The following is a 14,304-nucleotide window of genomic DNA, read 5'->3' on the forward strand; positions in this document are numbered from 1 at the left end:
CCTTCTTTCTTTGCGTGAACATTTGGGCGGCATTATGCAAATCTTCCCACATAGTGAGGTAGATATGTGGGGGCGTGTTAGAACGAGCCGTTTTAGGTAGGTGTGGCTGACTCTGAACTTTTATAAAGAATATCTCTTTGGATTTGAGACTTTAGTCTTTGCAACTTTACAGATCTTCTTTATGCACCAAGAGCTTGTAACACTCCAAAGAGAAAGGAAAAATTGAAATCGCATCATATGACCCCTTTAAGAATTTATAGGAAAGGATGCTATAAAAGCATCAAATTTTACTAATGAAAGTTAGTAAATATGTTGTCTGTTGACCAACCATTCAATTGTTTTGGTTTTGGGAGAGTCCCAAATCAATTTATAAATGATTCTGATGATTTCTTTTGAACTTTTTGTTTTGGCCACATTTATCTGTATCATGATATGATTTTGTCATTGAATAGGGCTTCACAGTGCAAAAAATATTTTTCTTACTTAGTATTTTTGCCTTGTTTTCCATTATAAATATCTAAACATTCTTGACTCAAGATACATTTACTTGAAGCAAAATGGCTTAAGATATTAAGTCTTGTTTCTAATAAATGTATTAATTTTCTTCGTTTTTGCTTAAAACAAAAAACGAAATATCTGCCAGCGAGGTAAGAAAAATAATCTTACTTTACCTTTGAATTAAGATTACTTTTCTTACCCCATTGGCAGATATCTTTTCTTGTTTTAAGCAAAAACTAACAAAATGTTGATCTTTTTTTTTCCCGGAAAACAAGACTGAATATCTTAAGCCATTCTGCTTTTCAAGTAAATGTATCTCTTTATTTAAGAATATTTAGATATTTGTAATGGAAAGCAAGACAAAAACCCCTTTTTTGCAGTGCAGAGGCAAAGCATTTATTGTAAGTTTATTTGTTTTTCTTTTTTGCAGGACGGTCAAGAGAAAATCAAGGCAGAAGCACTTATCAGCCAATCAGAGAGAATTGAGAACCACAGAGAAGGCAAGTAAAATCACACAGAACAATCTCTCAATCATCTGAATGTCCATCTGAGAAAAGAAACATTTAGAAACATTCCACATCAAGGTAGACAAGGCTGAGGGGGGCATTCCGCACCCATAGAGATGTAAAGCTCATTTACGCCTGTCCCACAGACTTTCATCCCCCACCAGGTCAACCCCTATATTTAGACACAAAGTCTGTTGAAGTAAAACTCCTTTCCTGTGACCCTGACATTTGTGGTGTTAGTGGTCCTTACTCAGCTGCTCAACCCAGTAATTTTGGCCAGGGTGAGAGCAGGGCCAAGTGAAGACGGCCTTAATGAGTGCAGAAATGAGACATTTTGGGAAGCCACTGTTTGTTATTCAGACAGAGACAAAGGAAGTTTGGGGCTGGGACAGGACGGGGAAAAGCATTTATACACAGTTGTTGTGGAGAATGAGGGAAGGACATGTTTTTGGTTTGGCTCAGAGACTCTTTTTTGAGCATTTTGAGTTAAAGACCTATAGAAATTTGAAAGTGTTCTAAAAACTTTTTTGCTCTGTTATCCTAAAAGCATTTTCTTATCTATTATTTCCCATACAAAATAACACTATTGTGGCATAGTAGTACAGCGATGGTGTCAGGTGGTAATACCGTGGTAATTCAAAAGCATCAGGCTGTCAGTGCTTTTAACATAGTGGGTTAAAATGGGATGGTCTACCTAATAATAAAATGGTAAAGGAATAGGTCACACATATTATTTACTTTTGAGAACGCAAAAGGAGATGTTTATGAGATAAAAGATTAAAATTATGAGCTTAAATGTCTTGATTACGACAGTCAAAATTATGAAAAGTCACAATTCAGATGATAAGTCATAATTAGGAGAGTAAAATTATGACATACCAAGTCATAATTATGAGATGCTAGGTCATAATTATGACATAAAAAGTCAACATTATGCGGTGACTTTGCTTATAATTAAGTCAATTGTGAGAGTATCTAATTTAGCCTTTTCTCATAATTAAGTAAATTATAACTTGGTATCTCATAAATTTGACTGTCATTATCACTTTTTATCTTAATTTGGACATTTTATCTCATAATTATAACTTAGTATCTCATAGTTTTGACTGTCATAATTATGATTTTTTGATCTCAGTTTTGCAATTGACAATCATAATGACAAGTCAAAATTGTCAAAAGTATACAAAGTCATAAGAAAGTGAAAATTATGACATACTAAACAATTGCAAGATTAAGTCAAAATTGAGGCAAAGGTGTAATAATTACATAAGCTGAAATTATTACAATTGACTTTGAAAATTTGGCTTTGTCATAAATATGACTTCATATCTCATAATTTAGTCGTTTTTGTCATTATGACGTTTTGTAAGATAATTATGATTTACCAAAGTGCTTTTTTATGTGATAAAAATGGGCTTCCATACAAATCCCATTTGTGTTCGAGTATATTTAAATTACAAAAAAAAAAAATATAGGGTCAAATGGACTAGTGCCTTTTCTGTAATTTTTGCAGAGTAAAATATTCTTTCAACAAAAGATGCAATAAACCCATTTTTAATTCCAGCTAAAACAAATCTGTTTATCTAAAAAGATATGATTGAGAGACTGTTGTTGGGTTTGACATGCACATATTTTATAGCCTAGCATTTGTCTGAGAGTGTGGAGAGCCTTTCTTTGTGCTGAAGGAGAAGAATGTGTCTGGGGTTTGGATCTTTAACTTCATTGCCTGCCACATCACTTGTGGTAAACAAAGCAGACATGATGGTAATCAAATTAAGCACTAGACTGGGCCAAAGCCTCAAGACCTTACAATAACACGTCTTAAATGCATCATTTATATTCACTTAATTGAGCGAAGAGAGTCATTTAAGGGAGTTTCTGATTGATAATACCAAGTATTTTATGCTATATACATCTTAAATTAGTTGCAATCTATAATTTTTTTCTGTTTGTATTTCTAATTTTTAAATATTAAATGTAAAATCCAACATTCTCAGCAGCATCTTGCTATAAAAAAAATGATCTTATAATTGTCATAACTCTTTAATGTAAGGAAACATTCTTGAAAAGGCCTTTTAAGGAGTATATCCTGACTCTGTAAGCAATGAAAAGAATGCAGTGTACATTTAGAAGCAACCCAAAAGCACAGACTGTACTCTGCTCCTTCAGAGATCTGAGAATGGTGGAAACAGAACGATACTTCCTGACCAGATGTGAAAAGTATCAGGATGTCGGCAAGACTGCTTTCCTACAAATTACAGGGATCTGCTCAGAAACGCTGCTACCTTAAAAGAGCATTAGCTCTCTCTCATTACAGCTGGAGTCTGAGACCGACGCGTGAATGCGAATCTCTCAGGTATTATCAGTGAAATGGGCATTTTTTTGTGTCACACAATCTTTGCTTTTGCCACACTATAAAAATATCTCGGCTCTCAGGTTTGAATTTGGAAACTTTCAGTAACTGCTGCACTGTTTTAATAATAATTTAAAAAAGCTCAGGTACAAGAATCTTCAAATTTGAGCTTGTACATGCAAACGTGTAAAATGTAAAATATTTTGCTGATAGTCAGCTGAAGGTTGGACTCTGAACGTGAAATGCTAATGTCACTTCCTGCGCCCGCCATGTATTCTGTGTCTGGATATCTCTGTCCTCCCAAACAGCGTTTGCTCTGAGTGTGCAAACATTCAGGAAATGTGAAAGGAAATGTCCTATCTCCACCCAGCATGCACAGCTCATTACAATAACCATCTGACATTCCTTTGGCTTAGTTCAGTTCGTTTTGTCTGTGCCTGGCAGCATAAATTTGCTTTGGTTAACCTAGCATTTCTCCATACATGCTGGTGTAAATCTTGCAAGTCCCCTGAAAGAAATCTAGTATGCACGCAGTATTCATTCAGTATGCATTGAGTATTTGTAGCTAGGCCTTGCCCTACAATGCAATGCAATTCCTAATTGTCCCATATTTTTTTAAATGCTAACAAGATCTGTACACACACACACACACACACACACAGAGAGAGAGACTGTAATATTCAGAATCTGATAACCAATAAACCAAGAGAAATTTTTATTTGAAATACGTAGATAGAGACTACACCAAGACAACATGATATTAGAGGAAAAATACCTTTTATAACATTTATTTAGCACTGGGAAATTGCTTGTTTTACTACTGTACAAACGTTTGGGGTTGGTATGATTTTTAATGTTCTTCTGCACACTAACGAGTCATTTATTTGATTAAAAATACAGTAAAAAATTGGGAAATATTAAAATTTAAAATAGCTGTTTTTTGTTTGGAAATATTTTAAAATGTAATGTATTGCTGTGATCAAAGCTGATTTTTCAGTATCATTAATTCAGCCTTCAGTGTCACATGATCCTTCAGAAATCATTCTTATATGCTGATTTGCTGCTCAAGAAACATTTCTGATTATTATCAATGTTAAAAACAGTTGTGCAGCTTCATATTTTGTAGAAACTGTGATCAATTTTGTTTTTACAGATTCTTTAATGAGTATAAACTTCAAAAGAACAGCATTTATTTGAAACAAGTCTTTAGTAACAATCTAAAAGTCTTTACTGTCACTTTTGATCAATTTAATGCATCATTGCTGAATAAAAAAATAGAAAAAATCTTACAGATGCCAAGCAAGGTTCACTTTCACTAGTCCAGGTTTTAAAATCAATAGTATGAACGGAAAGTGTGCTGAGGTTGAGACTTGGTTATAGCTGAAGTGGACTGAAATTAGATTGAGTCCATTGTTTTGTCTTGTTTTCTCATTTTGGTCCACATAAACTGCTCTGAGGTTGGTTATTTTAAAGGAAACTGGTGAAAACACCTTTATTCTAACCTCAAAAATTCTATTTTAATGTACTTACAGTTATGTGTTTGCCTCTTCTCTTGTAGCCTCGAATCCTGACATGGTTTTAGTACTAGATCCTTTGGTCAGAGAGAAAGTCTCTTGCCCTCTGACCCAACGGATCCAATGCGATCATGGCTCACCCTCCTCAGAAGTCATTCCTTCATACCGAGAGCGTTCAGACTCCGGAGAATCGAATGACAGCAGCTCCCATCAGAGAAAGAGGCTGAACTCCAGCGCCTCAGACCGTAGCCACGAATCCCTGTCTACTGCTGAGCCTCATCTGAACCTCCTCCGAGGGACCAAAGCTCATGGTCAGGACCAGCTGGAGAGGAAGTCAGTGCAGCTATGAATTCAGAGGCTCCGCAGATGGATCGAGACCTGAAGAAACTTGACAACGGCGTGGAGACGACTCACTTTCAGAGCACAGCAGGTTCACAAGCATGCACACTGAATGAGAACAGTACAAGAGCTGAAGACATCTCGGGACAGAAGGTAAGTAGAAATGAATGGAGTCTCATGGGAACACTTGCTCTGTTTGTTCCACCAGGAGGTACTATTTGTCTCTGTTTAAGCTTGTCATGTTTAATCTCTGTGAATCCATCCACCACTTGCTCAGACATTCCTCAGTTCCATAACAATGTTCAGATGTGATTAAGAAAGAATCATTGGTGGTGTTTGGCTAGAATCACTATTACTATTGATCATATTTGGGGTTAGTGGGTTTTATCATTTATGTGACTTGTTGAAGAATGTGTGCTATTACAATTCTTGTCTGGCTGACAATAAAACGGTCAAAAAAGTCCCATAGACTTACATTTACACGAGCCGTATCTAGAGACCAGAATATAGATTCTACATGGTAATTTATGCTTAAAACCACTCCAAACTACACCATACTGTAACAAATCATATAATATAGTGTAAATACATTACTGTTCAAAAGTTAGGGGTCGGATTGTTTTTTTAATGTTTTTGAAAGAAGTCTCTCTTACCTCTTAATGAATATGAATTAATATATGTTTACGGCTGTAATCAGACATTTCTGCTACTGTAAACTGTTTCATGCCATGTTTTATGTAATGCTATGAGAAGTTGATTTTGAGTTTGTTTTTTTCTTAGATCACATCAGGTAGAGATGCTCTGTTGACTTCTCTTACTAATGGCAAGGATACAGGTGAGCAGTTCTGCATGTCCTCATAAAAATACACCACAAAAAAAAGTTAGCTAATGGTGGATTTACCTGTGCCGTAGAATTAGTTAATTAGTTTATTATTTATAATTACACTTTCTCTATTCGAATATGACTTGCATGTATTGTATACCTGACAATATAGTTGGCCAGCAGCAAGTCAGTGTCCTTCTGCTTTTGTTTAAAGTATGGAGATGTCACCCTCTTGCAGTCAGCAGGCCGTATCCCAAGATCTTCACTCTTCCTTATGACCTAATAGGGCCATTACCACATTCACAAGCTTAGAGGCCCAGTCCAGTGTAATGCTTTAATCAGTCTTTCCTGTCTCCTCCCCCTTCTGCAAAAAACCAAAACATCCTGCATGACCCGTAGGGATGAAAAATCCCAAATGAGATGGAATTAATAACCTTAGATTCACAATTGTTTATTCTAGACACAATGAAATTAGATGGAGAGCAAGTGAAGACTTTTGATTAAAGGGATAGTTCACCCAAAAAAATGGAAATTCTGTCATCAATGTCAAACAAGTTGACCATATTTGATATTATGTTTATATGTGAATAAAAGTCTAAATTAAATCTGAGCATCATATAAGCAATATCTTGTCTTCAGAAGTCTTGGATTAAACCGCTTGATTCTTCTGGATTTCTTTATGAACTTTTTGAAGTGTCAAGTTTTGGTGGAATGGACTTTCAATGGAGGGACAGAAATCTCAGGTTTCTAAAAATATCTTCACTTGTGTTTTGAATATGAATGGCTTCATGGGTTTGGAATGACATGAGGGTGAGTAAAGGATGACAAAATATTCATTTTTGGGTGAACTGTCCCTTTAAATCTTATGCTTTCCTGCTTTAACCAAAAACAAACAAAAAAAGCTCCAATGATCTCACATAGGTCTCTTCTAGAGGTTCAGAAGAGATATCAGAGATTGAGATTTGCCAAGATACCAAATGAAATGTCTGAGATTTAATAATTAGCATTTCTCATTAAATTCTTCTGAGACTACATGATCTGAGCTGTGCTAGCCATATTTTAGAGCTTATACTGTTAGAAATGTTTGCAGTTTTATTTTTATTATAATTTTTAATGTACATTAACACTTTACTTTAGCCACCAATTCTCACTGTTAACTAGTTGCTTATTAGCATGCATATTACTAGCATAATGGCTGTATTATTAGTACTTATGAAACACATATGAATGCCTTATTCTGCATATTTTAGATTCCTTAACTCTACCCTATACCTAAACCTACAGTAACACCTAAATTATTAACTATTAATAAGCAGCAAATTAGGAGTTTGAGGCAAAAGTCGTAGTTAATAGAGAATTGGTTCATAAACTAAAGTGTGATCTAATGTACTATTTTGAAAACATAAATCTTTTTGATATAATAATTACATTTTTAATCATTTTATTTTTAATCGAATATGATTTTTTTATTTTCAGATTTTAAAAACAAAGCCTCATTCTCCGGGCCCGTCATTCGTGCAAACTCTGTTCGTGACAGGATGCGCAAGTTCACCGAACCTGTTACGAGCGCACCTAAAATCAGCCACAGTTCTTCTCATTCTACAAACACAGTGTCTGCTGAGAGGTCCTGGGACACCTCGTCCTGTTCTTCCTCCATCCCAAAGAAAGAGAGGAATGTCACTGAGAACATGTTGGCCCAGCCTGGGCTTCTCTCCAGCCAATCACACACCACAGTGGGCGGCTCACACTGCTGCACTGAAAATGTCAGGCGTGCGTGCAGCGGTTCAGAAGAAGTGCAGACTCCTGAGGGAGAAGCATCTTCAGGGACCCACGACACCCGGGGTGAACCTGAGTCCAACATGAAGACCTTCCTCAGCATTGAGATCAAAGACGGACGAAACCCAACTTCACATTCTTTGTTGCCATCATCCTCTACAGCCGTAAACATGAGCCCTCGAATCATCACATCTGCTGCTCCACAGAGAACAGGTAAGCAAATGAATCAACTGATTCATAAAACAGACACAGATATAAATAATTATGTGTTTTGGGTCCAAAACAATTGTGGGTGTATTGAAGGATTTGCATGAACTGAAAAAAAATAAATAAATTATACATTTAATGCAATGTATATTGCTTTGGAAAAAAGCCTCTGCCAAATGCATAAATATATAAATGTACATATAATTTAGCAATATATTCTACTGTTCAAAACTCTGGGGACAGTAGGATTTCTTTTTTTTTAAGAATTGTTTTAATTAATACTTATATTCAGCAAAGATGTATTAAACTGATAAAAAGTGACAGTAAAGACATTTACAATGTTTCAAGAGATTTCTGTTTTAAATTAGTGTTCTTTTGAACTTTCTATTCATCAAAGAATCCTGAAAAAATGAAAATATGAAGAAGCAAAGCTGATAATAATCAGAAATGTTTATTGAGCAGCAAATCTGCATATTAGAATGATTTCCAAAGGATCATGTGACATTCAAGACTGGAGTAATGATAATGAAAATTCAGCTTTGATCACATGAATAAATTACATTTTAACATATATTACAACAGAAAACAGCTATTGTAAATTGTAATAATATTTCACAATATTACTATTTTTACTGTATTTTTGATCAAAAAGAAATGAGACTTTTAAAAACTTTAAAATATATTCACATAGAAAACAATTATTTTAAATTATAGTGATACTATACTGTACATTTGTGGCTAACGGCACAGGTTATTGTTTCGCTCATAACATCATATTCAAGCCATTCTCTCACAAAATATTTAGACGCATTATGTTTTTTTTTTCTTCCCTGAAATCCATGTTTAAGTGGCTTAACTCCAGAAAAGTATCACCAATATATTTTTATTTGAAGATAAAAGGTGTCTAAAATTAACACACTGCAAGCATTTTTCGAGTAAGGTTCAGATTACTGTTTCTGTATTGCAAACATTTTAGCAACACAGAAATAGTAGTCTGAACGTTACTCGAAAAATGCTTGCAGGGTGTTAATTTTAGACACCTTTTATCGTTATGCACATATTTATCTGTAAATCTGCTGCAATATTATTTTGGTGTGCGTGTTGCCAGAATACACATGAAAGATGGCAAATGTAAGAATGTAGCATCACCACAAATAAACAATTGACACCGAAATCATCAGTGCCAAATTTTACAATGCACAAAATAATGAAGTTTATTTCTCATAATCACTGTTATAAAGATGACATCTTCAGATCATTGTTTTCAAACTTCTAAAACAATTCTGCTGATCTGCTTTGTCAAGGCATTCAAAAGAATGTATAAAATATCCAAAACACACAATGCTATTATATTTTTAATATTTTAATGTCCATTTCTCACTATTGCCTAACTATTAACTACGACTTTTGCCTCAAACCCCTAATTTGCTGTTTATTAATAGTAAGGTAGTTGTTAAGTTTAGGTTTGGGGTTGATTAAGGGATTTAAAATATGGTCAAGCAGAATAAGGCATTAATATGTGCTTTATGAGTACTAATAAACAGCCAATATGCTAGTCATATGCATGGTAGTTAATAGTGAGAATTGGTCCTTAAAATAAAGTGTTGCCATATTTTTTGGAAAAAAGGAGGATCTTGCGCTTGGTTCCATTCACATGTAACACAATTTCAAGTCGAAGAGTAAAAAAACTCTTCTTTTATTCTTATAAAGTGCAACAAGGTTTTTACCATATATTGTTTTGAACATAAAATAAATTCTAAAGCAGGGGTTTTCAAACTGGGGTCCGTGACGCAAAGCCAGGTGGTCCGCAAAATAATTTGCTATATCGTATTTTCCAGACTGCAACTCGCGTTTTTTACCTTCTGAAACGTGCTATGATTTATATTCCAAAGTGACTTATAATGCATTAATGTCAAATAAGCAAAGCATAAACACTTAAAAGCGAGCACTTCAAGGTTTATATAGCTAAATATATTTCTCATGTTTGACAAGTAGACAGTATCACAGAGTTTTTCTTCATTTTAGGAAGTGGTTCACATAAACCAAGACGGCAAGCGCATTTTGTTTGCTTTCTTTATTTTACAAAAGCACAACGTTTCACTGTCAGTTTGAAGGTACACAAATAAAAATAGAACGTTTTGTATGATGTCTTGCTCTTATCTGATGGATATCACATTTTTCCACTGATAAGGAATCCAAAGTGTTCGCGCTGGTGCCTCCCGCGTGCACACAACAAATCAGTTCTAGCATTGCAACTTGACATCACAGCCTCATCATCAGCAAACTAAATGAGACAACTAAACCTACAAAAGGTATTTGGTGACTCAATTTAACTTGTCTGTTGTACAATATGTAGGTTTTGCCGGTCAGCGTGAGCATGCCATGGTGTTTTTCCAAACACTTTTTTGCATATGTGAAGGATGCTGTTAGTAGATATTCGGACATGAGAGAAGTACAAAGCCTTCTTTACATAATAAGTTGCCTAATAGTTTAGCAACCAAATGTTAGACTGCGTAACTATTGGATGGAATCATGGAAACGATTCATGCCGAATGAGAGGTTTGCGAGCCCACTATGTGGTTAAGTTAAAATTTTTAGTAAGTAAGTTTAGTTTGTTATGGACATAGCCATAGGCGTCGATTTATGTTTCTGCCGGTGGGTGCAAAAAAACGAACATTTTATTTTTTTATAAAACACATTTTCACCGCTGTTTACACAAGTAAATGATAACCGGGCTAAGTTATCATACACATACAACAAATTCTTAACATATTTAAACATTCTCATTACTCAGTAATTCATTATACTGGGTGTTCGTTTTTTCTAGAGTAGGCTATACTCCGTTCGATGGTGCGTTTGATTTATCTTGCGATGTGAAATGCATGCAGTTACCAACCAAATAATACACACATTCTTTCTATGAGGGTTGCGCTTCACTAAATAAAATGATTTAATAAATACCTGTTTACAACAAGCACTTATTTGCGCATACACAGGACAAAATTTGAGTTACACGTAATATCTGAGGGAGCGCAGAGCCATGATCACTATATATATATATATATATACAAGCCCGCTGTAAGCCGAGAGATTCGTGCTGGCGCCCTCTCGTATTACAATAATGCACTCTCGACATTTGCCATTAAAATAATGCCAAAAACTGCCTCAAATGAACTATAAATACGAGAATAAAGTTGTAAAAGCTGCACTCCATGTTTTATTGGTTAAAATGAACGAAGACTATCTTGTGTTTTTCACGAGCACCCATGGGATCGGCGCCTACATTTAAAATAAATGTTGTTTGTAATGATCGGAACTATAATACATTTTTTTGATATACATATATATTCATTTATTTTTGTTCTGTTATGAATGCCACAAAATTTAAATGATTTGGAGTGAGGGGAAGTAAAATTCATGTTAGTGTTTATAATGTTTTTTTCCCTCTAACATTCGTTTTATTTAGACCTATTCAGTATTTAATGCGACTTACACACCGATGCAACTTACGTTTTGTTTTGTTTTTTTTCCCCCTGACCTGGTGCAACTTTCCAGAAAATATGGTAAATTTAATTATATTATGCTGTAGTATTAAAAAGTACATATACAATGGGGACCATTTGCACCAATAAAACATTCATATTATGCTCATTCCTCCTACCCACATTACACTTTAGCCTCAAACACTGTTATAATTATGAGGGGGTCCTAGGAAAATCCTTTCCCCTGTAAAGGGTCCCTGGCTCCAAAAAGTTTGAAAACCCCTGTTCTAAAGTATCCTAATCCTAAGAAATCATGGTCCCGTGGCCTGTTTCCTAAATTTGAACAAGTTTTTGAGCCCTATTGGTTATTGTTTAATATCTTGTATTGTGTTAAATAACATAGTTCTGTCAGCACTGATAGCCTGTTGATTAACAAACGTACCGTGCAATCGCACTCTGGCGACTCGAGGTCGAGTCCTGACTCGTGGTCCTTTGCCCATTACCAACTCTCCACCCCATGCTTTCCTGTCATTCTCTACTATCCTGTCCACTAAAAAGCATCAAAATAGTAAAAAAAAAAAAATGTAAAAACTAAAACAAAAACCAGCAACGTATTTCTTACTGATTAGAAGGAAATCAAAATTTGACATTTTCTTTAAATTCCTAGGGCCCGTTCCTGTTGATAATCATAGTAGTTGAAAACTACTGTATCTAACTCTTTAGTTTCGTGTTTAAGTTGGAATTTTGTAAGAAAATTGGTATTAGGATTCATTCAGATTGGTTTTAAAATATGATTATAAAAGTATTCCTTAGTAATGATGGATTTTTGCCTAAAGTAGTGAGGTCACAAGCCTAGAAAGCTGGAAAGGGGGAAATGGAAAGGTAGTTACTATGCGTTTCACAGATGTTTTATGGGGAAGGCTGAGTGAGCTGATGGAACAAATTGGAGTGCAAGCTGTGCATATTCTCCGTTTGGCAGCCATGTTTTTACCTAAATTTTAGCCTAAAATGAAATATTTCCATTCATTCCTTCTCCATGATTCAAGTAAAGTATGAGTAAGCCTATTCAGTGGTTCTGCATATAAACTTTAAAAGAATCTCTTTTCTTGAAACTGTTGTGGTTCCTTTAAGTGGGAGTGGATTTCACGCAGTGCACTTAAATGGTACTTATGAATGTGAAATCACAGTATTTCACCCAAAAACGAAAATAATCTCATCTTAGATGGTTTGCACCCTTATGTCCCTTGAAACCCATATTGTTTTTCTTTTTCTGTGGAAGACAAGATTTCCATTCTAAATGAAGAACGACTAGCAAAAATAAAATTAAAATCATAGTGTGTGCTTTACTGAAATCTTCTGAAGCCATATGGTAACTTTGTTTAAAGACTACTTATAAAGCACATATTATTGCATGACCATGTTCAAGGTCCCTTAACCCTACACAAAATCTAAACACTGCTGCTACATCAACTACTTTACTTACTGTCAATAAGCAGTAATTAGGAGTTTATTGAGGGAAAACTCTTAGTTAATAGTGAATGTGTTAACTAATCTAAAGTGTTACCAAAAAGACCACATTTTAATTTCTTGGCCTCATCTGAGCAACATATTTTCCCAAGTTGCAGTAGCATTCTGAAATCTGTTGCTTCCTCAGTCATTTTTGTGGCTTTTTTCTGAAGTGTTCTCGATGACACTGTGAATGTTAAGATTTGACCTTTTCTAAGTACTGTCTAGAATGGTTTATTCTAACTTCCACTTCCTGTCAATTGAACCAGCAGTGCACGATTTCGACTTACAAACATTTGGATGTTTTGTATCCATTTCTCAATTTATGAACTAGACTTTTGTCTTAATTTTCACATGGATTGAAGCAAATCTCTTTATGCACTGATAGTGGGTCATGCAAGCAATATTAGCTAACTTATGCTGCATAAGTTACTGTAAGTTGTTACCAGACTTATTTATTTGCTAAGAATATCATTTGCATCAAATTTTGTTTAGCATCCTCTAGGTTCTGAAATAATCTAATGAGGTGAAGTACATTTCATTTGTAAAGCATTTAATTCACTGAATTATTCAAAATATACATGACCACATGGTTATTTGATAACACTATATTTGAAGCGTTACTAGCATTACTTAGGCTACGTTCACACTGTCAATTTTTGGGATTGACAAACGCATTTTCTTTACAGGTGTGAGTCTCGAAATGTCCCGTTCACACAGCAGCTTACAGTTGTGTTTAGAATACTGTCTGTATGAACGTGCAATGGGAGTCAAGCCCGTTTTCCTTACCAGTAACCATAGTGACAGTGACCAAAGTAAAATCAAAGATGGCGACGTCCATAAAACTGAAGGTCTTATCACTTTCTGACACAACAAGAGTCCAATCAAGCCGCGAGTTCATCCGTCAAATCTTGCTCCCTCTCGCACTGTATGACGTGACAGACAACTAGTTGTCCAGTCCTGTTCACACAGCGCGTGTGTTCCGAGAATGCGGTTGTGAGTCCTGAAAATGTACAGGTGTGAGTTCAGTTACAGAATGCAGTTGTCACACCTGTAAATAACCGAACTGTGTGTGAACGTAACCGTATTAAGGACTCAAATACAGGACTCACAACCGTATTCTGCTGCTGTGTGAATGTGGCCTTAGATATTCATAATATAATGCATTGTTTAGTATATTTTCAGAATTAAAATACAGTATATATGCAAGCATTATATATGTATTATATTATATATATATATATGCATTATATATGCACATTTCTTGTATTTGAAATTGTCATGTGTTTTAATGCATTGT

At 35.0% G+C, this 14,304-nt stretch overlaps 1 protein-coding gene across 1 annotated transcript in view; it reads left to right on the forward strand.

The window, feature by feature from the left end:
- Positions 1-14,304, forward strand: part of LOC107662053 (smoothelin-like) — an 84,989-nt gene that overhangs the window by 32,087 nt on the left and 38,598 nt on the right. Inside the window, exons 6-10 of the mRNA XM_016451914.1 lie at positions 929-998; positions 4,916-5,132; positions 5,168-5,363; positions 5,991-6,045; positions 7,510-8,022. Of these exons, the coding sequence (XP_016307400.1) occupies positions 929-998; positions 4,916-5,132; positions 5,168-5,363; positions 5,991-6,045; positions 7,510-8,022 (1,051 nt within the window). The remainder of the gene's footprint in view (positions 1-928; positions 999-4,915; positions 5,133-5,167; positions 5,364-5,990; positions 6,046-7,509; positions 8,023-14,304) is intronic.

Source organism: Sinocyclocheilus anshuiensis, unplaced genomic scaffold (genome assembly GCF_001515605.1).
Source record: "Sinocyclocheilus anshuiensis isolate Anshui unplaced genomic scaffold, SAMN03320099.WGS_v1.1 scaffold431, whole genome shotgun sequence".
NCBI classification, from domain to species: domain Eukaryota; kingdom Metazoa; phylum Chordata; class Actinopteri; order Cypriniformes; family Cyprinidae; genus Sinocyclocheilus; species Sinocyclocheilus anshuiensis.